This window comes from Pseudophryne corroboree, chromosome 6, assembly GCF_028390025.1.
Source record: "Pseudophryne corroboree isolate aPseCor3 chromosome 6, aPseCor3.hap2, whole genome shotgun sequence".
Classification (NCBI taxonomy): Eukaryota; Metazoa; Chordata; class Amphibia; order Anura; family Myobatrachidae; genus Pseudophryne; species Pseudophryne corroboree.
The window spans coordinates 781114988-781140289 of NC_086449.1; the positions used below are offsets into that span (position 1 = coordinate 781114988).

The following is a 25302-nucleotide window of genomic DNA, read 5'->3' on the forward strand; positions in this document are numbered from 1 at the left end:
ATAACTCCTCTTCCTTTATACGGCAATACACCTTTGTGCCGTTTGGAATCTGCATCACCTGACCACTGTCGTGTCCATAACATCTTTTGGCAGTTATGGACATCGCATTTACTCATGATGCCAGAGTGCAAATATCCCTCTGTGCATCTCGCATATATAGAAATGCATCCTTTAAATGCTCTATAGTCAATAAAATACTGTCCCTGTCAAGGGTATCAATATTTTTAGTCAGGGAATCCGACCAAGCCACCCCAGCTCTGCACATCCAGGCTGAGGCGATCGCTGGTCGCAGTATAACACCAGTATGTGTGTATATACTTTTTATGATATTTTTCCAGCCTCCTGTCAGCTGGTCCTTGAGGACGGCCCTATCTATAGACGGTACCGCCACTTGTTTTGATAAGCGTGTGAGCGCCTTATCCACCTTAAGGGGTGTTTCCCAACGCGCCCTAACTTCTGGCGGGAAAGGGTATACCGCCCATAATTTTCTATCGGGGGGAACCCACGCATCATCACACACTTTATTTAATTTATCTGATTCAGGAAAAACTATGGTAGTTTTTTCACATCCCACATAATACCCTCTTTTGTGGTACTTGTAGTATCAGAAATATGTAACACCTCCTTCATTGCCTTTAACGTGTGGCCCTAATAAGGAATACGTTTGTTTATTCACCGTCGACACTGGATTCAGTGTCCCTGTCTGTGTCTGTGTCGACCGACTAAAGTAAACGGGCGTTTTAAAACCCCTGACGGTGTTTTTGAGACGTCTGGACCGGTACTAATTGTTTGTCGGCCGTCTCATGTCGTCAACCGACCTTGCAGCGTGTTGACATTATCACGTAATTTCCTAAATAAGCCATCCATTCCGGTGTCGACTCCCTAGAGAGTGACATCACCATTACAGGCAATTGCTCCGCCTCCTCACCAACATCGTCCTCCTACATGTCGACACACACGTACCGACACACAGCACACACACAGGGAATGCTCTGATAGAGGACAGGACCCACTAGCCCTTTGGAGAGACAGAGGGAGAGTTTGCCAGCACACACCAAAAACGCTATAATTATATAGGGACAACCTTATATAAGTGTTTTCCCTTATAGCATCTTAATATATAAGCATATCGCCAAATTAGTGCCCCCCCTCTGTTTTAACCCTGTTTCTGTAGTGCAGTGCAGGGGAGAGCCTGGGAGCCTTCCCTCCAGCCTTTCTGTGAGGGAAAATGGCGCTGTGTGCTGAGGAGATAGGCCCCGCCCCTTTTTCGGCGGCCTCGTCTCCCGCTCTTAACGGATTCTGGCAGGGGTTAAATATCTCCATATAGCCTCCGGAGGCTATATGTGAGGTATTTTTAGCCAAAATAGGTATTCATTTGCCTCCCAGGGCGCCCCCCTCCCAGCGCCCTGCACCCTCAGTGACTGCCGTGTGAAGTGTGCTGAGAGGAAAATGGCGCACAGCTGCAGTGCTGTGCGCTACCTTTAGAAGACTGAGGAGTCTTCTGCCGCCGATTCTGGACCTCTTCTTACTTCAGCATCTGCAAGGGGGCCGGCGGCAAGGCTCCGGTGACCATCCAGGCTGTACCTGTGATCGTCCCTCTGGAGCTGATGTCCAGTAGCCAAGAAGCCAATCCATCCTGCACGCAGGTGAGTTCACTTCTTCTCCCCTCTGTCCCTCGTTGCAGTGATCCTGTTGCCAGCAGGACTCACTGTAAAGTAAAAAACCTAAGCTAAACTTTCTCTAAGCAGCTCTTTAGGAGAGCCACCTAGAATTGCACCCTTCTCGGCCGGGCACAAAAATCTAACTGGCTTGGAGGAGGGTCATAGGGGGAGGAGCCAGTGCACACCACCTGATCGGAAAGCTTTACTTTTGTGCCCTGTCTCCTGCGGAGCCGCTATTCCCCATGGTCCTTTCAGGAACCCCAGCATCCACTAGGACGATAGAGAAAATAAAATAAGATTTTACTCAACGGTAAATCTATTTCTCGTAGTCCGTAGTGGATGCTGGGGACTCCGCAAGGACCATGGGGAATAGACGGGCTCCGCAGGAGACTGGGCACTCTAAGAAAGATTTAGTACTACTGGTGTGCACTGGCTCCTCCCTCTATGCCCCTCCTCCAGACCTCAGTTAAGGAAACTGTGCCCGGAAGAGCTGAAATTACAAGGAAAGGATTTTGGAATCCAGGGTAAGACTCATACCAGCCACACCGTATAACTTGTGATAACATACCCAGTTAACAGTATGAACAACAAAGCATCAACCACGGATGCCAACATAACATAACCCTTTATTAAGAAATAATAAGAATTTACTTACCGATAATTCTATTTCTCATAGTCCGTAGTGGATGCTGGGGACTCCGTAAGGACCATGGGGAATAGCGGCTCCGCTGGAGACTGGGCACATCTAAAGAAAGCTTTAGGACTATCTGGTGTGCACTGGCTCCTCCCCCTATGACCCTCCTCCAAGCCTCAGTTAGGATACTGTGCCCGGACGAGCGTACACAATAAGGAAGGATTTTGAATCCCGGGTAAGACTCATACCAGCCACACCAATCACACCGTATAACCTGTGATCTGAACCCAGTTAACAGCATGATAACAGAGGAGCCTCTGAAAGATGGCTCACAACAATAAAAACCCGATTTTTGTAACAATAACTATGTACAAGTATTGCAGACAATCCGCACTTGGGATGGGCGCCCAGCATCCACTAGGACGTTAGAGAAAATAAGAATTTACTTACCGATAATTCTATTTCTCATAGTCCGTAGTGGATGCTGGGCGCCCATCCCAAGTGCGGATTGTCTGCATTACTTGTACATAGTTATTGTTACAAAAATCGGGTTATTGTTGTTGTGAGCCATCTTTTCAGAGGCTCCTTCTGTTATCATGCTGTTAACTGGGTTCAGATCACAGGTTATACGGTGTGATTGGTGTGGCTGGTATGAGTCTTACCCGGGATTCAAAATCCTTCCTTATTGTGTACGCTCGTCCGGGCACAGTATCCTAACTGAGGCTTGGAGGAGGGTCATAGGGGGAGGAGCCAGTGCACACCAGCTAGTCCTAAAGCTTTTACTTTGCGCCCAGTCTCCTGCGGAGCCGCTATTCCCCATGGTCCTTTCGGAGTCCCCAGCATCCACTAGGACGTTAGAGAAATAGAATTATCGGTAAGTCAATTCTTATTTTCTCTAACGTCCTAAGTGGATGCTGAGGACTCCGTAAGGACCATGGGGATTATACCAAAGCTCCCAAACGGGCGGGAGAGTGCGGATGACTCTGCAGCACCAAATGAGAGAACTCCAGGTCCTCCTCAGCCAGGATATCAATTTTGTAGAATTTTACAAACGTATTTGCTCCTGACCAAGTAGCTGCTCGGCAAAGTTGTAAAGCCGAGACCCCTCGGGCAGCCGCCCAAGATGAGCCCACCTTCCTTGTGGAGTGGGCATTTACAGATTTTTGGCTGTGGCAGGCCTGCCACAGAATGTGCAAGCTGAATTGTACTACAAATCCAACGAGCAATCGTCTGCTTAGAAGCAGGAGCACCCAGCTTGTTGGGTGCACACAGGATAAACAGCGAGTCAGATTTCCTGACTCCAGCCGTCCCGGAAACATATTTTCAGGGCACGGACAACGTCTAGCAACTTGGAGGCCTCCAAGTCCCTAGTAGCCGCAGGCACCACCAATAGGTTGGTTCAGGTGAGACGCTGAAACCACCTTAGGGAGAAACTGAGGACGAGTCCTCAATTCCGCCCTGTCCGAATGGAAAATCAGAAAAGGGCTTTTTCAGGATAAAGCCGCCAATTCTGACACGCGCCTGGCCCAGGCCAGGGCCAACAGCATGACCACTTTCCATGTGAGATATTTTAACTCCACAGATTTAAGTGGTTCAAACCAATGTGACTTTTGGAACCCAAAACTACATTGAGATCCCAAAGTGCCACTGGAGGCACAAAAGGAGGCTGTATATGCAGTACCCCTTTTACAACGTCTGAACTTCAGGGACTGAAGCTAGTTCTTTTTGGAAGAAAATTGACAGGGCCGAAATTTGAACCTTAATGGACCCCAATTTCAGGCCCATAGACACTCCTGTTTGCAGGAAATGTAGGAATCGACCCAGTTGAATTTCCTCCGTCGGGCCTTACTGGCCTCGCACCACGCAACATATTTACGCCAATTGCGGTGATAATGTTTTTGCGGTCACATCCTTCCTGGCTTTGATCAGGATAGGGATGACTTCATCCGGAATGCCTTTTTTCCTTCAGGATCCGGCGTTCAACCGCCATGCCGTCAAACGCAGCCGCGGTAAGTCTTGGAACAGACAGGGTCCTTGCTGGAGCAGGTCCCTTCTTTGAGGTAGAGGCCACGGATCCTCCGTGAGCATCTCTTGAAGTTCCGGTTACCAAGTCCTTCTTGGCCAATCCGGAACCACGAATATAGTGCTTACTCCTCTCCATCTTATCAATCTCAGTACCTTGGGTATGAGAGGCAGAGGAGGGAACACATACCCTGACTGGTACACCCACGGTGTTACCAGAGCGTCTACAGCTTGTTGCCTGAGGGTCCCTGGACCTGGCGCAATACCTGTCGAGTTTTTAATCATGTGGAAGACTTCTGGGTGAAGTCCACACTCTCCCGGGTGGAGGTCGTGCTGAGGAAGTCTGCTTCCCAGTTGTCCACTCCCGGAATGAATACTGCTGACAGTGCTATCACATGATTTTCCGCCCAGCGAAGAATCCTTGCAGCTTCTGCCATTGCCCTCCTGCTTCTTGTGCCACCCTGTCTGTTTACGTGGGTGACTGCCGTGATGTTGTCCGACTGGATCAACACCGGCTGACCTTGAAGCAGAGGTCTTGCTAAGCTTAGAGCATTGTAAATGTCCCTTAGCTTCAGGATATTTATGTGAAGTGATGTCTCCAGGCTTGACCATAAGCCCTGGATATTCCTTCCCTGTGGGACTGCTCCCCAGCCTCGCAGGCTGGCATCCGTGGTCACCAGGACCCAGTCCTGAATGCCTAATCTGCGGCCCTCTAGAAGATGAGCACTCTGCAACCACCACAGGAGGGACACCCTTGTCCTTGGTGACAGGGTTATCCGCTGATGCATCTGAAGATGCGATCCGGACCATTTGTTCAGCAGGTCCCACTGGAAAGTTCTTGCGTGGAATCTGCCGAATGGGATTGCTTCGTAGGAAGCCACCTTTTTACCCAGAACCCTTGTGCATTGATGCACTGAGACTTGGCTCGGTTTTAGGAGGTTCCTGACTAGCTCGGATAACTCCCTGGCTTTCTCCTCCGGGAGAAACACCTTTTTCTGGACTGTGTCCAGGATCATCCCTAGGAACAGAAGACACGTCGTCGGAACCAGGTGCGATTTTGGAATATTGAGAATCCAATCGTGCTGCCGCAACACTACCTGAGATAGTGCTACACCGACCTCCAACTGTTCCCTGGATCTTACCCTTATCAGGGAATTGTCCAAGGAAGGGATAACTAAAATTCACTTCCTTCGAAGGAATATCATCATTTCGGCCATTACCTTGGTAAAGACCCGGGGTGCCGTGTACCATCCATACGGCAGCGTCTGAACCGATAGTGACAGTTCTGTACCATAAACCTGAGGTACCCTTGGTGAGAAGGGTAAATTTTGACATGAAGGTAAGCATCCTTGATGTCCCGAGACATCATGTAGTCCCCTTCTTCCAGGTTCGCAATCACTGCTCTGAGTGACTCAATCTCGAATTTGAACCTCTGTACGTAAGTGTTCAAAGATTTTAGATTTAGAATCCGTCTCACCGAGCCGTCCGGCTTCGGTACCACAACAGTGTGGAATAATTCCCCGTTCCCTGTTGCAGGAGGGGTATCTTGATTATCACCTGCTGGGAATACAGCTTGTGAATGGCTTCCAAAACTGTCTCCCTGTCAGAAGGAGACATCGGTAAAGCCGACTTTAGGAAACGGCGAGGGGGAGACGTCTCAAATTCTAATTTGTACCCCTGAGATATCACCTGAAGGATCCAGGGGTCTACTTGCGAGTGAGCCCACTGCGCGCTGAAATTCATTGAGACGGGCCCCCCACCGTGCCTGATTCTGCTTGTAAAGCCCCAGCGTATACTGAGGGCTTGGCAGAGGCGGGAGAGGGTTTCTGTTCCTGGGAACTGGCTGATTTCTGCAGCCTTTTTCCTCTCCCTCTGTCACGGGGCAGAAATGAGGAACCTTTTGCCCGCTTGTCCACGAAAAGACTGCGCCTGATAATACGGCGTCTTCTCATGTTGAGAGGCGACCTGGGGTACAAACGTGGAATTCACAGCTGTTGCCGTGGCCACCAGGTCTGAAAGACCGACCCCAAATAACTCCTCCCTTAATAAAGCAATACTTCCAAACGCCGTTTGGAATACGCATCACCTGACCACTGACGTGTCCATAACCCTCTACTGGTAGAAATGGACAACGCGCTTAGACTTGATGCCAGTCGGCAAATATTCCGCTGTGCATCACGCATATATAAAAATGCATCTTTTAAATGCTCTATAGGCAAAAATATACTGTCCCTATCTAGGGTATCAATATTTTCAGTCAGGGAATCCGACCACGCCAACCCAGCACTGCACATCCAGGCTGAGGCGATTGCTGGTCGCAGTATAACACCAGTATGTGTGTAAATACCTTTTAGGATACCCTCCTGCTTTCTATCAGCAGGATCCTTAAGGGCGGCCATCTCAGGCGAAGGTAGAGCCCTTACAAGCGTGTGAGCGCTTTATCCCCCCTATGGGGTGTTTCCCAACGCACCCTAACCTCTGGCGGGAAAGGATATAATGCCAATAACATTTTAGAAATTATCCGTTGTTATCGGGGGGAAACCCACGCATCATCACACACCTCATTTAATTTCTCAGATTCAGGAAAACTACAGGTAGTTTTTCCTCACCGAACATAATACCCCTTTTTTGGTGGTACTCGTATTATCAGAAGTGTAAAACATTTTTCATTGCCTCAATCATGTAACGTGTGGCCCTACTGGAAGTCACATTCGTCTCTTCACCGTCGACACTGGAGTCAGTATCCGTGTCGGCGTCTATATCTGCCATCTGAGGTAACGGGTGCTTTAGAGCCCCTGACGGCCTATGAGACGTCTGGACAGGCACAAGCTGAGTAGCCGGCTGTCTCATGTCAACCACTGTCTTTTATACAGAGCTGACACTGTCACGTAATTCCTTCCAACAGTTCATCCACTCAGGTGTCGACCCCCTAGGGGGTGACATCACTATTACAGGCAATCTGCTCCGTCTCCACATCATTTTTCTCCTCATACATGTCGACACAAAAGTACCGACATACAGCACACACACAGGGAATGCTCTGATAGAGGACAGGACCCCACTAGCCCTTTGGGGAGACAGAGGGAGAGTTTGCCAGCACACACCAGAGCGCTATATATATATATATATATTTTATATATATATATATATATATATATATATATATATATATATATATATATATATATATATATATATATATATATATATATATATATATATACACATATATATATATATATACATATACAGGGATAACCTTATATAAGTGTTTTTCCCCTTATAGCTGCTGTATAGTTAATACTGCGCCTAATTAGTGCCCCCCTCTCTTTTTTTTTAACCCTTTCTGTAGTGTAGTGACTGCAGGGGAGAGACAGGGAGCTTCCCTCCAACGGAGCTGTGAGGGAAAATGGCGCCAGTGTGCTGAGGAGATAGGCTCCGCCCCTTTTTCACGGACTTTTCTCCTGCTTTTTTATGGATTCTGGCAGGGGTTAAATGCATCCATATAGCCCAGGAGCTATATGTGATGCATTTTTTTTGCCATCCAAGGTGTTTTTATTGCGTCTCAGGGCGCCCCCCCCAGCGCCCTGCACCCTCAGTGACCGAAGTGTGCTGAGAGCAATGGCGCACAGCTGCAGTGCTGTGCGCTACCTTGTTGAAGACAGGACGTCTTCTGCCGCCGATTTTCCGGACCTCTTCTGCCTTCTGGCTCTGTAAGGGGGCCGGCGGCGCGGCTCTGGGACCCATCCAAGCTGGGCCTGTGATCGTCCCTCTGGAGCTAATGTCCAGTAGCCTAAGAAGCCCAATCCACTCTGCACGCAGGTGAGTTCGCTTCTTCTCCCCTTAGTCCCTCGATGCAGTGAGCCTGTTGCCAGCAGGTCTCACTGAAAATAAAAAACCTAATCTAAAACTTTCACTAAGAAGCTCAGGAGAGCCCCTAGTGTGCACCCTTCTCGTTCGGGCACAGAGATCTAACTGAGGCTTGGAGGAGGGTCATAGGGGGAGGAGCCAGTGCACACCATATAGTCCTAAAGCTTTCTTTAGATGTGCCCAGTCTCCTGCGGAGCCGCTATTCCCCATGGTCCTTACGGAGTCCCCAGCATCCACTTAGGACGTTAGAGAAAACTACATACACGTATTGCAGAAAGTCCGCACTTGGGACGGGCGCCCAGCATCCACTACGGACTACGAGAAATAGATTTACCGGTGAGTAAAATGTTATTTTCTCTAATGTCCTAGTGGATGCTGGGGACTCCGTAAGGACCATGGGGATTATACCAAAGCTCCCAAACGGGCGGGAAAGTGCGGATGACTCTGCAGCACCGAATGGGCAATCACAAGGTCCTCCTCAGCCAGGGTATCAAACTTGTAGAATTTTGCAAAAGTGTTTGAACCCGACCAAGTAGCTGCTCGGCAAAGCTGTAATGCAGAGACCCCTCGGGCAGCCGCCCAAGAAGAGCCCACCTTCCTTGTGGAATGGGCTTTTATCGATTTTGGATGCGGCAATCCAGCCGCAGAATGAGCCTGCTGAATCGTGTTACAGATCCAGCGAGCAATAGTTTGCTTTGAAGCAGGAGCACCCAGCTTGTTGGATGCATACAGGATAAACAGCGAGTCAGTTTTCCTGACTCCAGCCGTTCTGGCCACATAAATCTTCAAAGCCCTGACGACATCAAGCAACTTGGAATCCTCCAAGTCACGAGTAGCCGTAGGCACCACAATAGGTTGGTTCAAATGAAAAAATAAAACCACCTTCGGCAGAAATTGTGGACAAGTCCGCAATTCTGCCCTGTCCACATGGAAAACCAGATAGGGGCTTTTACATGACAAAGCCGCCAATTCTGACACACGCCTAGCCGAAGCTAAGGCCAATAGCATGACCACCTTCCACGTGAGATACTTTAGCTCCACGGTCTTAAGTGGCTCAAACCAGTGGGATTTCAGGAAACCCAACACCACGTTGAGATCCCAAGGTGCCACTGGTGGCACAAAAGGGGGCTGAATATGCAGCACTCCCTTAACAAACGTCTGAACCTCAGGAAGAGAAGCCAGTTCTTTTTGAAAGAAAATGGATAGGGCCGAAATCTGGACCTTTATGGATCCCAACTTCAAGCCCATAGTCACTCCAGACTGTAGGAAGTGCAGGAACCGGCCCAGCTGGAATTCCTCTGTAGGGGCCTTCCTTGCCTCAAACCAGGCAACATATTTTCGCCATATACGGTGATAGTGTTTTGCGGTCACGTCCTTCCTAGCCTTTATTAGCGTAGGAATAACTTCATCCAGAATACCTTTTTCTGCTAGGATCCGGCGTTCAACCGCCATGCCGTCAAACGCAGCCACGGTAAGTCTTGGAACAGACAGGGCCCCTGTTGCAACAGATCCTGTCTGAGAGGCAGAGGCCATGGGTCCTCTGTGAGCATTTCTTGCAGTTCCGTGTACCAAGTCCTTCTTGGCCAATCCGGAACAATGAGTATTGTTCTCACTCCTCTTTTTCTTACGATTCTCAGCACCTTGGGTATGAGAGGAAGAGGAGGAAATACATAGACCGACTGGAACACCCACGGTGTCCCTAGTGCGTCCACAGCTATCGCCTGAGGGTCCCTTGACCTGGCGCAATACCTTTTTAGCTTTTTGTTGAGGCGGGATGCCATCATGTCCACCTGTGGCAATTCCCTACGATTTGTAATCTGCGTGAAGACTTCTTGATGTAGTCCCCACTCTCCCGGGTGGAGGTCGTGCCTGCTGAGGAAGTCTGCTTCCCAGTTGTCCACTCCCGGAATGAACACTGCTGACAGTGCTTGCACGTGATTCTCCGCCCAACGAAGAATCCTGGTGGCTTCCGCCATCGCCACTCTGCTTCTTGTGCCGCCCTGGCGGTTTACATGAGCCACTGCGGTGATGTTGTCTGACTGAATCAGCTCCGCTTGACTCAGGGCGTTGTATATGGCCCTTAATTCCAGGATATTTATGTGCAGACAAGCCTCCTGACTTGACCACAACCCTTGGAAGTTTCTTCCCTGAGTGACTGCCCCCCATCCTCGGAGGCTCGCATCCGTGGTCACCAGGACCCAGTTCTGTATGCCGAACCTGCGGCCCTCGAGAAGGTGAGCACTCTGCAGCCACCACAGAAGAGACACCCTGGCCCTGGGGGACAGGGTGATCAGCCGGTGCATCTGAAGATGCGATCCGGACCACTTGTCCAACAGATCCCACTGAAAGATCCTTGCATAGAACCTGCCGAAGGGAATGGCTTCGTATGATGCCACCATCTTTCCCAGGACTCATGTGCAGTGATGCACAGACACCTGTTTCGGTTTAAAGAGGTCTCCGACTAGAGTCACGAGCTCCTGAGCCTTCTCCGCCGGGAGAAACACCTTCTTTTGGTCTGTGTCCAGAATCATGCCCAGAAAGGGCAGACGCGTCGTAGGAATCAGCTGAGACTTTGGGATATTCAGAATCCAGCCGTGCTGTTGCAACACTTCCTGAGAGTGTGCTACGCTGATCAGCAACTGCTCTCTGGACCTCGCCTTTATGAGATCGTCCAAGTATGGGATAATTGTGACTCCTTGCTTTCTCAGGAGCACCATCATTTCCGCCATTATCTTGGTAAATATTCTCGGTGCCGTGGAGAGCCCAAACGGCAACGTCTGGAATTGGTAATGACAGTCCTGTACCACAAATCTGAGGTACTCCTGATGAGGTGGATAAATGGGGACATGCAAGTAAGCATCCTTGATGTCCAAAGACGCCATAAAATCCCCCTCCTCCAGGCTTGCAATGACCGCTCTGAGAGATTCCATTTTGAACTTGAATCTTTTCAGATAAATGTTCAGGGACTTTAAAAATTCAATATGGGTCTGACCGAACCGTCCGGTTTCGGTACCACAAACATTGTGGAATAGTATCCCCTTCCCTGTTGAAGGAGAGGAACCTTTACCACCACCTGCTACCTCCCTTTCCATGGGGGAAGCTGGCAGGGCCGATTTGAGGTAACGGTGAGGGGACATCACTTCGAATTCCAGCTTGTATCCCTGAGACACAATCTGTATAGCCCAGGGATCCACCTGTGAGCAAACCCACTGGTGGCTGAAATTTCGGAGACGCGCCCCCACCGCTCCTGGTTCCACCTGTGGAGCCCCAGCGTCATGCGGTGGATTTAGTGGAAGCCGGGGAGGATTTCTGTTCCTGGGAACTAGCTGTATGGTGCAGCTTCTTTCCTCTACCCCTGCCTCTGGCAAGGATGCACCTCTGACTTTCTTGCTTCTTTGTGATCGAAAGGACTGCATTTGGTAATACGGTGCTTTCTTAGGCTGTGAGGGAATATATGGCAAAAAAATTTGACTTCCCAGCCGTAGCTGTGGAAACTAGGTCCGAGAGACCGTCCCCAAACAATTCCTCACCCTTGTAAGGTAAGACCTCCATGTGCTTTTTGGAGTCGGCATCACCTGTCCATTGCCGAGTCCACAGGACCCTTCTGGCAGAAATTGACATTGCATTTATTCTAGAGCCCAGTAGGCAAATGTCCCTCTGGGCATCCCTCATATATAGGACAGCGTCTTTTATATGCCCCAGGGTCAGTAAAATAGTATCCTTGTCTAAGGTATCCAGTTGCTCAGACAGACTATTTGTCCATGCTGCTACAGCACTACACATCCAGGCCGACGCAATTGCCGGCCTCAGTAGAGTACCTGAATGAGTATAAACAGACTTCAGGATACTTTCCTGCTTCCTATCCGCAGGATCCTTTAGGGAGGCCGTATCCTGTGACGGCAGGGCCACCTTCTTAGATAAGCGTTTCAGAGCTTTGTCTACCCTAGGGGAGGATTCCCAGCGCATCCTGTCCGTTGGCGGGAAAGGGTACGCCATAAGTAACCTTTTGGAAATCAGCACTTTCCTATCGGGGGAATCCCAAGCTTTTTCACATAACTCATTTAACTCATGTGAAGGGGGAAAAGTCACCTCTTGCTTTTTCTCCCCATACATATAAACCCTCTTGTCAGGGACAGTATTTACCTCTGATATGTGCAATACATCCTTCATTGCTGTAATCATGTAGCGGATGGCTTTAGCCATTTTAGGCTGCAATTTTGCATCGTCGTCATCGACACTGGAGTCAGAATCCGTGTCGATATCTGTGTCAACAATTTGGGATAGTGGGCGCTTCTGAGACCCTGACGGCCTCTGTGCTGTAGGATCAGGCATGGGCTGAGACCCCGGACTGTCCCAAGGTTTCAGCTTTATCCAACCTTTTATGCAAGGAGTTTACATTATCATTTAACACCTTCCACATATCCATCCAATCAGGTGTCGGCGCCGTCGGCGGAGACACGTCATTCATCTGCACCTGCTCTGCCTCTACATAGCCCTCCTCATCAAACATGTCGACACAAGCGTACCGACACACCACACACACAGGGGATGCTCTATATGAGGACAGGACCCCCACAAGGCCTTTTGGAGAGACAGAGTATGCCAGCACACACCCCAGCGCTATATGACCCAGGAATTACACAGTAACTTTGTGTTTACCCAGTAGCTGCTGTATATATGATTAATGCGCTAAATTTATGTGCCCCCCCTCTCTTTTTACCCTCTTTCTACCGTGAGTCTGCAGGGGAGAGCCTGGGGAGCTTCCTCTCAGCGGAGCTGTGGAGAGAAAATGGCGCTGGTGAGTGCTGAGGAAGAAGGCCCCGCCCCCTCAGGCTTCTGTCCCGCGATTTTGTGTAAAAATAATGGCGGGGGTTCATGCATATTACAGTGCCCAGCTGTATATATGCTGCTTTTTTGCCAGGAGGTACTCAATTGCTGCCCAGGGCGCCCCCCCCTGCGCCCTGCACCCTACAGTGACCGGAGTGTGTGGGTTAGTGTGGGAGCAATGGCGCACAGCTGCAGTGCTGTGCGCTACCTCATATGAAGACCGGATACTTCTGCCGCCGATTTTGACGTCTTCTTGCTTCAACCCGCCGGCTTCTGTCTTCTGGCTCTGCGAGGGGGAAGGCGGCGCGGCTCCGGGAACGGACGACCAAGGTTAAGTTCCTGTGTTTGATCCCTCTGGAGCTAATGGTGTCCAGTAGCCCAAGAAGCGCAACCTAGCCGCAGTTAGTAGGTTTGCTTCTCTACCCTCAGTCCCACGTAGCAGAGAGTCTGTTGCCAGCAGAAGCCCTCTGAAAATAAAAAACCTAACTAAAATACTTTCTTATTAGCAAGCTCAGGAGAGCTCACTAAAATGCACCCAGCTCCTTCCGGGCACAGATTCTAACTGAGGTCTGGAGGAGGGGCATAGAGGGAGGAGCCAGTGCACACCAGTAGTACTAAATCTCTTAGAGTACCCAGTCTCCTGCGGAGCCCGTCTATTCCCCACGGTCCTTACGGAGTCCCCAGCATCCACTAGGACGTTAGAGAAAAAAAAAAAAAGCGTGAAATTTGGACAAAAACCATTGACCTGGAGAAATGACAAAAAAATTTTTTACCCTGAAGCACTGCAAGCTCAACGTTAAGAAAAATAAGATTTTACTTACCGATAAATCTATTTCTCGTAGTCCGTAGTGGATGCTGGGACTCCGTCAGGACCATGGGGATTAGCGGCTCCGCAGGAGACAGGGCACAAAAATAAAAGCTTTAGGACTAGGTGGTGTGCACTGGCTCCTCCCCCTATGACCCTCCTCCAAGCCTCAGTTAGGATACTGTGCCCGGACGAGCGTACACAATAAGGAAGGATTTTGAATCCCGGGTAAGACTCATACCAGCCACACCAATCACACCGTACAACCTGTGATCTGAACCCAGTTAACAGTATGACAAACGTAGGAGCCTCTGAACAGACGGCTCACAACAATAACAACCAGATTTTTTTGTAACAATAACTATGTACAAGTATTGCAGACAATCCGCACTTGGGATGGGCGCCCAGCATCCACTACGGACTACGAGAAATAGATTTATCGGTAAGTAAAATCTTATTTTCTCTGACGTCCTAGTGGATGCTGGGACTCAGTCAGGACCATGGGGATTATACCAAAGCTCCCAAACGGGCGGGAGAGTGCGGATGACTCTGCAGCACCGAATGAGAGAACTCCAGGTCCTCTTTAGCCAGGGTATCAAATTTGTAGAATTTTACAAACGTGTTCTCCCCCGACCACGTAGCTGCTCGGCAGAGTTGTAATGCCGAGACCCCTCGGGCAGCCGCCCAAGATGAGCCCACCTTCCTTGTGGAATGGGCCTTGATAGATTTAGGCTGTGGCAGGCCTGCCACAGAATGTGCAAGTTGAATTGTGCTACAAATCCAACGAGCAATCGTCTGCTTAGAAGCAGGAGCACCCAGCTTGTTGGGTGCATACAGTATAAACAGCGAGTCAGATTTTCTGACTCCAGCCATCCTTGAAATATATATTTTCAATGCCCTGACAACGTCCAGCAACTTGGAATCCTCCAAATCGCTAGTAGCCGCAGGCACCACAATAGGCTGGTTCAGGTGAAACGCTGAAACCACCTTAGGCAGAAACTGAGGACGCGTCCGCAGTTCTGCCCTTTCCGAATGGAAAATCAGATATGGGCTTTTATACGATAAAGCCGCCAATTCTGACACTCTCCTGGCTGAAGCCAGGGCCAGTAGCATGGTTACTTTCCATGTAAGATATTTCAAATCCACCGATTTGAGTGGCTCAAACCAATGGGATTTGAGAAAATCCAAAACTACATTAAGATCCCACGGAGCCACAACCGGGGGCTGTATATGTAGTACTCCTTTTACAAAAGTCTGGACTTCAGGAACTGAAGCCAATTCTTTCTGGAAGAAAATCGACAGGGCCGAAATTTGAACCTTAATGGACCCTAATTTCAGGCCCATAGACACTCCTGTTTGCAGGAAATGTAGGAATCGACCCAGTTGAAATTCCTCCGTCGGGGCCTTCCTGGCCTCACACCACGCAACATATTTTCTCCAAATGCGGTGATAATGTTGTGCAGTCACCTCCTTCCTGGCTTTTACCAGGGTAGGGATGACCTCTTCCGGAATGCCTTTTTCCCTTAGAATTCGGCGTTCAACCGCCATGCCGTCAAACGCAGCCGCGGTAAGTCTTGGAATAGACACGGTCCCTGCTGAAGCAGGTCCCGTCTTAGAGGTAGAGGCCACGGATCTTCCGTGAGCATCTCCTGAAGTTCCGGGTACCAAGTTCTTCTTGGCCAATCCGGAGCCACGAGTATCGTTCTTACTCCCCTTTGCCGTATAATTCTCAGTACTTTTGGTATGAGAGGCAGAGGAGGAAACACATACACTGACTGGAACACCCACGGTGTTACCAGAGCGTCCACAGCTATTGCCTGAGGGTCTCTTGACCTGGCGCAATACCTGTCCAGTTTTTTGTTGAGGCGGGACGCCATCATATCCACCTTTGGTTTTTCCCAACGGTTCACAATCATGTGGAAGACTTCTGGATGAAGTCCCCACTCTCCCGGGTGTAGATCGTGTCTGCTGAGGAAGTCCGCTTCCCAGTTGTCCACTCCCGGAATGAACACTGCTGACAGTGCTATCACATGATCTTCCGCCAAGCGAAGAATCCTTGCAGCTTCTGCCATTGCCCTCCTGCTTCTTGTGCCGCCCTGTCTGTTTACGTGGGCGACTGCCGTGATGTTGTCCGACTGGATCAACACCGGCTGACCCTGAAGCAGGGGTTTTGCCAGGCTTAGAGCATTGTAAATCGCTCTTAGCTCCAGTATATTTATGTGAAGAGACATCTCCAGGCTTGACCACACTCCCTGGAAGTTTCTTCCCTGTGTGACCGCTCCCCAGCCTCTCAGACTGGCATCCGTGGTCACCAGGACCCAGTCCTGTATGCCGAATCTGCGGCCCTCTAACAGATGAGCACTCTGCAACCACCACAGAAGAGACACCCTTGTCCGTGGAGACAAAGTTATCCGCTGATGCATCTGCAGATGCGATCCGGACCATTTGTCCAGCAGATCCCACTGAAAAGTTCGTGCGTGGAATCTGCCGAATGGAATCGCTTCGTAAGAAGCTACCATTTTTCCCAGGACTCTTGTGCATTGATGCACAGATACTTTTCCTGGTTTTAGGAGGTTCCTGACAAGTTCGGATAACTCCCTGGCTTTCTCCTCCGGAAGAAACACCTTTTTCTGAACAGTGTCCAGAATCATTCCCAGGAACAGCAGACGTGTCGTCAGGGTCAATTGAGATTTTGGAAAATTCAGAATCCACCCGTGCTGTTGCAGCACTACTTGGGTTAGTGCTACTACGTCCTCCAGCTGTTCTCTGGACCTTGCCCTTATCAGGAGATCGTCCAAGTAAGGGATAATTAATACGCCTTTTCTTCGCAGAAGAAACATCATTTCGGCCATTACCTTGGTAAAGACCCGAGGTGCCGTGGACAATCCAAACGGCAGCGTCTGAAACTGATAATGACAGTTTTGCACCACGAACCTGAGGTACCCTTGATGTGAAGGGCAAATTGGGACATGCAGGTAAGCATCCTTGATGTCCAGGGACACCATAAAGTCCCCTTCTTCCAGATTCGCTATCACTGCTCTGAGTGACTCCATCTTGAACTTGAATTTTTGTATGTACAGGTTCAAAGATTTCAGATTTAGAATAGGTCTTACCGAGCCGTCCGGCTTCGGTACCACAAATAGTGTGGAATAATACCCCTTTCCCTGTTGTAGGAGGGGTACCTTGACTATCACCTGCTGAGAATACAGCTTGTGAATGGCTTCCAATACCGTCGCCCTGTCTGAGGGAGACGTTGGCAGAGCAGACTTTAGGAACCGGCGAGGGGGAGACTTCTCGAATTCCAACCTGTAACCCTGAGATACTACCTGCAGGATCCAGGGGTCCACCTGTGAGTGAGCCCACTGTGCGCTGAAATTCTTGAGTCGACCCCCCACCGCCCCTGAGTCCGCTTGTAAAGCCCCAACGTCATGCTGAGGGCTTTGCAGAAGCCGGGGAGGGCTTCTGCTCCTGGGAGGGAGCTGCTTGGTGCACTCTTACCCTTTCCTTTGCCTCGGGGCAGATATGACTGTCCTTTTGCCCGCTTGTTCTTATAGGAACGAAAGGACTGCGGCTGAAAAGACGGTGTCTTTTTCTGTTGCGAGGGGACCTGAGGTAAAAAGGTGGATTTCCCGGCTGTTGCCGTGGCCACCAAATCCGATAGACCGACCCCAAATAATTCCTCCCCTTTATACGGCAATACTTCCATATGCCGTTTGGAATCCGCATCACCTGACCACTGTCGCGTCCATAAACTTCTTCTGGCAGATATGGACATCGCACTTACTCTCGATGCCAGAGTGCAAATATCCCTCTGAGCATCTCGCATATAAAGAAAAGCATCCTTTAATTGCTCTATAGTCAATAAAATACTGTCCCTATCCAGGGTATCAATATTTTCAGTCAGGGAATCCGACCAAACCACCCCAGCACTGCACATCCATGCTGAGGCGATGGCTGGTCGCAGTATAACACCAGTATGAGTGTATATACTTTTCAGGGTAGTTTCCAGCCTATCAGCTGGATCCTTGAGGGCGGCCGTTTCAGGAGACGGTAACGCCACTTGTTTTGATAAGCGTGTGAGTGCCTTATCCACCCTAGGGGGTGTTTCCCAGCGCGCCCTAACCTCTGGCGGGAAAGGATATAATGCCAATAACTTCTTTGAAATTAGCAGTTTTCTATCGGGGTTAACCCACGCTTCATCACACACTTCATTCAATTCCTCTGATTCAGGAAAAACTACAGGTAGTTTTTTCAGACCCCACATAATACCCCTTTTTGTGGTACTTGCAGTATCAGAGATATGCAAAGCCTCCTTCATTGCCGTGATCATATAACGTGTGGCCCTACTGGAAAATACGTTTGTTTCTTCACCGTCGACACTAGATTCGGTGTCCGTGTCTGGGTCTGTGTCGACCGACTGAGGTAAAGGGCGTTTTACAGCCCCTGACGGTGTCTGAGACGCCTGGACAGGTACTAACTGGTTTGCCGGCCGTCTCATGTCGTCAACTGATTTTTGTAACGTGCTGACATTATCACGTAATTCCATAAACAAAGCCATCCATTCCGGTGTCGACTCCCTAGGGGGTGACATCACCATTACCGGCAATTGCTCCGCCTCCACACCAACATCGTCCTCATACATGTTGACACACACGTACCGACACACAGCAGACACACAGGGAATGCTCTTATCGAAGACAGGACCCCACTAGCCCTTTGGGGAGACAGAGGGAGAGTTTGCCAGCACACACCCAAGCGCTATCAATATATAGGAACAACCCTACAGAAGTGTTGTTTCCTTTATAGCAGCTTAATATATCAATATCGCCAAAAAAGTGCCCCCCCTCTCTGTTTTTTTACCCTGTTTCTGTAGTGCAGTGCAGGGGAGAGTCCTGGGAGCCTTCCTCGCAGCGGAGCTGTGCAGGAAAATGGCGGTGTGCTGAGGAGATAGGCCCCGCCCCCTATTTCGGCGGGCTCTTCTCCCGGTGTTTGTGAGACCTGGCAGGGGTTAAATACATCCATATAGCCCCAGGGGCTATATGTGATGTATTTTTAGCCAGAACAAGGTATTATCATTGCTGCCCAGGGCGCCCCCCCCCAGCGCCCTGCACCCTCAGTGACCGCTGGTGTGAAGAGTGCTGACAACAATGGCGCACAGCTGCAGTGCTGTGCGCTACCTCATGAAGACTGAAAAGTCTTCTGCCGCCGGTTTCTGGACCTCTTCACTTTTCGGCATCTGCAAGGGGGTCGGCGGCGCGGCTCCGGGACCGGACTCCATGGCTGGGCCTGTGTTCGATCCCTCTGGAGCTAATGGTGTCCAGTAGCCTAAGAAGCCAATCCATCCTGCACGCAGGTGAGTTCACTTCTTCTCCCCTAAGTTCCTCGTTGCAGTGAGCCTGTTGCCAGCAGGACTCACTGAAAATAAAAAACCTAATAACTTTTTCTAAGCAGCTCTTTAGGAGAGCCACCTAGATTGCACCCTGCTCGGACGGGCACAAAAACCTAACTGAGGCTTGGAGGAGGGTCATAGGGGGAGGAGCCAGTGCACACCACCTAGTCCTAAAGCTTTTATTTTTGTGCCCTGTCTCCTGCGGAGCCGCTAATCCCCATGGTCCTGACGGAGTCCCAGCATCCACTACGGACGTCAGAGAAATGTTAGACTTTAATATCAGGGAAGAAAGAAGGAGAAACCATGGTCAACTTATGGTCATCCAAACTTTGAAATTGGAGGCTGTTTGTATGGAGCCTAAAAGCAGAAGAGGATAGACATAAAACAGTCACTCACCTCATTCTCCAAAGCTTTCTGTTTCTTCAGTTCTCTGATGAATTCCACATCTTTCTCCGCCTTCTGCCTCAGGTTTGGCTGTAATACACAAGCACTGGATGAGTTATTGTGCAGCACTGCACAATACGTTCTTGCTTTATAAAAGTTATAACTTGCATTGGACGCAATATGTAGTACACAACTGCGCCCACCTAGGAACTCATCAATTCCCAAGGCCCTCCCCATCAGATATTAATGCACCACTCACGATCAGCATAGTCCACAGACCAAAGTCTCAACTCTGTGTGCTCCCTGAACAAGAAGCTGCATCCTCACAAGAGGCACATAAACAAAATTATACCCAACGACCCCCCAAACACACACAGGGCACATTTATGTTAACTTATAAAAATAAGATTTTACTTACCGATAAATCTATTTCTCGGAGTCCGTAGTGGATGCTGGGGTTCCTGAAAGGACCATGGGGAATAGCGGCTCCGCAGGAGACAGGGCACAAAAAGTAAAGCTTTTCCAGATCAGGTGGTGTGCACTGGCTCCTCCCCCTATGACCCTCCTCCAGACTCCAGTTAGGTACTGTGCCCGGACGAGCGTACACAATAAAGGAGGATTTTGAATCCCGGGTAAGACTCATACCAGCCACACCAATCACACCGTACAACCTGTGATCTAAACCCAGTTAACAGTATGATAACAGCGGAGCCTCTGAAAGATGGCTTCCTTCAACAATAACCCGAATTAGTTAACAATAACTATGTACAATTTATGCAGATAATCCGCACTTGGGATGGGCGCCCAGCATCCACTACGGACTCCGAGAAATAGATTTATCGGTAAGTAAAATCTTATTTTCTCTATCGTCCTAGTGGATGCTGAGGTTCCTGAAAGGACCATGGGGATTATACCAAAGCTCCCAAACGGGCGGGAGAGTGCGGATGACTCTGCAGCACCGAATGAGAGAACTCCAGGTCCTCCTTAGCCAGAGTATCAAATTTGTAAAATTTTACAAACGTGTTCTCCCCTGACCACGTAGCTGCTCGGCAAAGTTGTAACGCCGAGACCCCTCGGGCAGCCGCCCAAGATGAGCCCACCTTCCTTGTGGAGTGGGCCTTTACAGATTTAGGCTGTGGCAGGCCTGCCACAGAATGTGCAAGATGGATTGTGCTACAGATCCAACGAGCAATCGTCTGCTTAGACGCAGGAGCACCCATCTTGTTGGGTGCATACAATATAAACAACGAGTCAGATTTTCTGACTCCAGCTGTCCTTGCAATATATATTTTTAATGCTCTGACAACGTCCAGTAACTTGGAGTCCTCCAAGTCACTTGTAGCCGCAGGCACTACAATAGGCTGGTTCAGATGAAATGCTGACACCACCTTAGGGAGAAAATGCGGACGAGTCCGCAGTTCTGCCCTGTCCGAATGGAAAATCAGATATGGGCTTTTGTAAGATAAAGCTGCCAATTCTGATACTCTCCTGGCAGAAGCCAGGGCTAGAAGCATGGTCACTTTCCAAGTGAGATATTTCAAATCCACCTTATTTAGTGGTTCAAACCAATGAGATTTTAGAAAGTCCAAAACCACATTGAGATCCCACGGTGCCACTGGAGGCACCACAGGAGGCTGTATATGCAGCACTCCCTTAACAAAGGTCTGGACTTCAGGGACTGAAGCCAATTCTTTTTGAAAGAAAATCGACAGGGCCGAAATTTGAACCTTAATAGATCCCAATTTGAGACCCATAGACAATCCTGATTGCAGGAAATGTAGGAATCGACCCAGTTGAAATTCCTCCGTCGGAGCACTCCGATCTTCGCACCACGCAACATATTTTCGCCAAATTCGGTGATAATGTTGCACGGTTACTTCCTTCCTTGCTTTAATCAAAGTAGGAATGACTTCTTCCGGCATGCCTTTTTCCTTTAGGATCCGGCGTTCAACCGCCATGCCGTCAAACGCAGCCGCGGTAAGTCTTGAAACAGACAGGGACCCTGCTGAAGCAAGTCCCTCCTTAGAGGTAGAGGCCACGGATCGTCCGTGATCATCTCTTGAAGTTCCGGGTACCAAGTCCTTCTTGGCCAATCCGGAACCACTAGTATCGTTCTTACGCCTCTTTGCCGTATAATTCTCAATACTTTTGGTATGAGAGGCAGAGGAGGAAACACATACACCGACTGGTACACCCAAGGCGTTACCAGCGCGTCCACAGCTATTGCCTGCGGATCTCTTGACCTGGCGCAATACCTGTCCAGTTTTTTGTTGAGGCGAGACGCCATCATGTCCACCATTGGTCTTTCCCAACGGGTTACCAGCATGTGGAAGACTTCTGGATGAAGTCCCCACTCTCCCGGGTGAAGATCGTGTCTGCTGAGGAAGTCTGCTTCCCAGTTGTCCACTCCCGGGATGAACACTGCTGACAGTGCTATCACATGATTCTCTGCCCAGCGAAGAATCCTTGCAGCTTCTGCCATTGCACTCCTGCTTCTTGTGCCGCCCTGTCTGTTCACATGGGCGACTGCCGTGATGTTGTCCGACTGGATCAACACCGGTTTTCCCTGAAGCAGAGGTTCTGCCTGGCTTAGAGCATTGTATATTGCTCTTAGTTCCAGAATGTTTATGTGAAGAGACGTTTCCAGACTCGTCCATACTCCCTGGAAGTTTCTTCCTTGTGTGACTGCTCCCCAGCCTCTCAGGCTGGCGTCCGTGGTCACCAGGATCCAATCCTGTATGCCGAATCTGCGGCCCTCCAATAGATGAGGACTCTGCAACCACCACAGAAGAGACACCCTTGTCCTTGGAGACAGGGTTATCCGTAGGTGCATCTGAAGATGCGACCCTGACCATTTGTCCAACAGATCCCTTTGGAAAATTCTTGCGTGGAATCTGCCGAATGGAATTGCTTCGTAAGAAGCCACCATTTTTCCCAGGACTCTTGTGCATTGATGTACAGACACCTTTCCTGGTTTTAGGAGGTTCCTGACAAGCTCGGATAACTCCTTGGCTTTTTCCTCCGGGAGAAAAACCTTTTTCTGAACCGTGTCCAGAATCATCCCTAGGAACAGCAGACGAGTTGTCGGCATTAACTGGGATTTTGGAATATTCAGAATCCACCCGTGCTGTTTTAGCACTTCTTGAGACAGTGCTAATCCCATCTCTAGCTGTTCTCTGGACCTTGCCCTTATTAGGAGATCGTCCAAGTATGGGATAATTAATATGCCTTTTCTTCGAAGAAGAATCATCATCTCGGCCATTACCTTTGTAAAGATCCGAGGTGCCGTGGACAATCCGAACGGCAGCGTCTGAAACTGATAGTGACAGTTTTGTACAACGAACCTGAGGTACCCCTGGTGTGAGGGGTAAATTGGAACGTGGAGATACGCATCCTTGATGTCCAAGGATACCATAAAGTCCCCCTCTTCCAGGTCCGCTATCACTGCTCTGAGTGACTCCATCTTGAACTTGAACTTCTTTATGTACAGGTTCAAGGACTTCAGATTTAGAATAGGCCTTACCGAGCCATCCGGCTACGGTACCACAAAAAGAGTGGAATAATACCCCTTCCCTTGTTGTAGAAGAGGTACCTTGACTATCACCTGCTGAGAGTACAGCTTGTGAATGGCTTCCAAAACCGTCTCCCTTTCGGAGGGGGACGTTGGTAAAGCAGACTTCAGGAAACGGCGAGGTGGATCGGTCTCTAATTCCAACCTGTACCCTTGAGATATTATCTGCAGGATCCAGGGATCTACCTGCGAGTGAGCCCACTGCGCGCTGTAATTTTTGAGACGACCGCCCACCGTCCCCGAGTCCGCTTGAGAAGCCCCAGCGTCATGCTGAGGCTTTTGTAGAAGCCGGGGAGGGCTTCTGTTCCTGGGAAGGAGCTGCGTGTTGCTGTCTCTTCCCTCGACCTCTGCCTCGTGGCAGATATGAATAGCCCTTTGCTCTCTTATTTTTAAAGGAACGAAAGGGCTGCGGTTGAAAGGTCGGTGCCTTTTTCTGTTGGGGAGTGACTTGAGGTAGAAAGGTGGATTTCCCGGCTGTAGCCGTGGCCACCAAATCTGATAGACCGACTCCAAATAACTCCTCCCCTTTATACGGCAAAACTTCCATATGCCGTTTTGAATCCGCATCGCCTGTCCACTGTCGCGTCCATAAAGCTCTTCTGGCCGAAATGGACATAGCACTTACCCGTGATGCCAGTGTGCAGATATCCCTCTGTGCATCACGCATATAAAGAAATGCATCCTTTATTTGTTCTAACGACAGTAAAATATTGTCCCTGTCCAGGGTATCAATATTTTCAATCAGGGACTCTGACCAAACTACCCCAGCACTGCCCATCCAGGCAGTCGCTACAGCTGGTCGTAGTATAACACCTGCATGTGTGTATATACTTTTTTGGATATTTTCCATCCTCCTATCTGATGGATCTTTAAGTGCGGCCGTCTCAGGAGAGGGTAACGCCACTTGTTTAGATAAGCGTGTTAGCGCCTTGTCCACCCTAGGAGGTGTTTCCCAGCGCTCCCTAACCTCTGGCGGGAAAGGGTATAAAGCCAATAATTTCTTTGAAATTATCAGCTTTTTATCAGGGGCAACCCACGCTTCATTACACACGTCATTTAATTCTTCTGATTCAGGAAAAACTATAGGTAGTTTTTTCACACCCCACATAATACCCTGTTTAGTGGTACCTGTAGTATCAGCTAAATGTAACGCCTCCTTCATTGCCAAAATCATATAACGTGTGGCCCTACTGGAAAATACGGTTGATTCGTCACCGTCATCACTGGAGTCAGTGCCTGCGTCTGGGTCTGTGTCGACCGACTGAGGCAAAGGGCGTTTCACAGCCCCTGACGGTGTTTGAGTCGCCTGGACAGGCACTAATTGATTGTCCGGCCGCTTCATGTCGTCAAACGACTGCTTTAGCGTGTTGACACTATCCCGTAGTTCCATAAATAAAGGCATCCATTCTGGTGTCGACTCCCTAGGGGGTGACATCCTCATATTTGGCAATTGCTCCGCCTCCACACCAATATCGTCCTCATACATGTCGACACACACGTACCGACACACAGCAGACACACAGGGAATGCTCCTAACGAAGACAGGACCCACTAGCCCTTTGGGGAGACAGAGGGAGAGTTTGCCAGCACACACCAAAAGCGCTATATATATATATATATCAGGGATAGCCTTATAATAAGTGCTCCCTTATAGCTGCTTTGTTATATCAAAATATCGCCATAAATTTGCCCCCCCCCCCCTCTCTGTTTTACCCTGTTTCTGTAGTGCAGTGCAGGGGAGAGACCTGGGAGCCGTCCTGACCAGCGGAGCTGTGAGAGGAAATGGCGCCGTGTGCTGAGGAGATAGGCCCCGCCCCTTTTCTGGCGGGCTCGTCTCCCGCTATTTAGAGAAATCAGGCAGGGGTTAAATATCTCCATATAGCCTCTAGGGGCTATATGTGAGGTATTTTTAGCCTTTTTATAGGTTACATTTGCCTCCCAGGGCGCCCCCCTCCCAGCGCCCTGCACCCTCAGTGACTGCGTGTGAAGTGTGCTGAGAGGAAAATGGCGCACAGCTGCAGTGCTGTGCGCTACCTTTAGAAGACTGCAGGAGTCTTCAGCCGCCGATTCTGGACCTCTTCTGACTTCAGCATCTGCAAGGGGGCCGGCGGCGCGGCTCCGGTGACCATCCAGGCTGTA

General features: G+C 49.6%; 1 protein-coding gene across 2 annotated transcripts in view; it reads right to left on the reverse strand.

The window, feature by feature from the left end:
- HMMR (hyaluronan mediated motility receptor) overlaps positions 1-25302 on the reverse strand; it is a 106002-nt gene that overhangs the window by 52118 nt on the left and 28582 nt on the right. For both annotated transcript variants that reach the window (XM_063928745.1, XM_063928744.1), the window contains exon 4: positions 19605-19682. In XM_063928745.1, coding sequence (XP_063784815.1) covers positions 19605-19682 — 78 coding nt within the window. The remainder of the gene's footprint in view (positions 1-19604; positions 19683-25302) is intronic.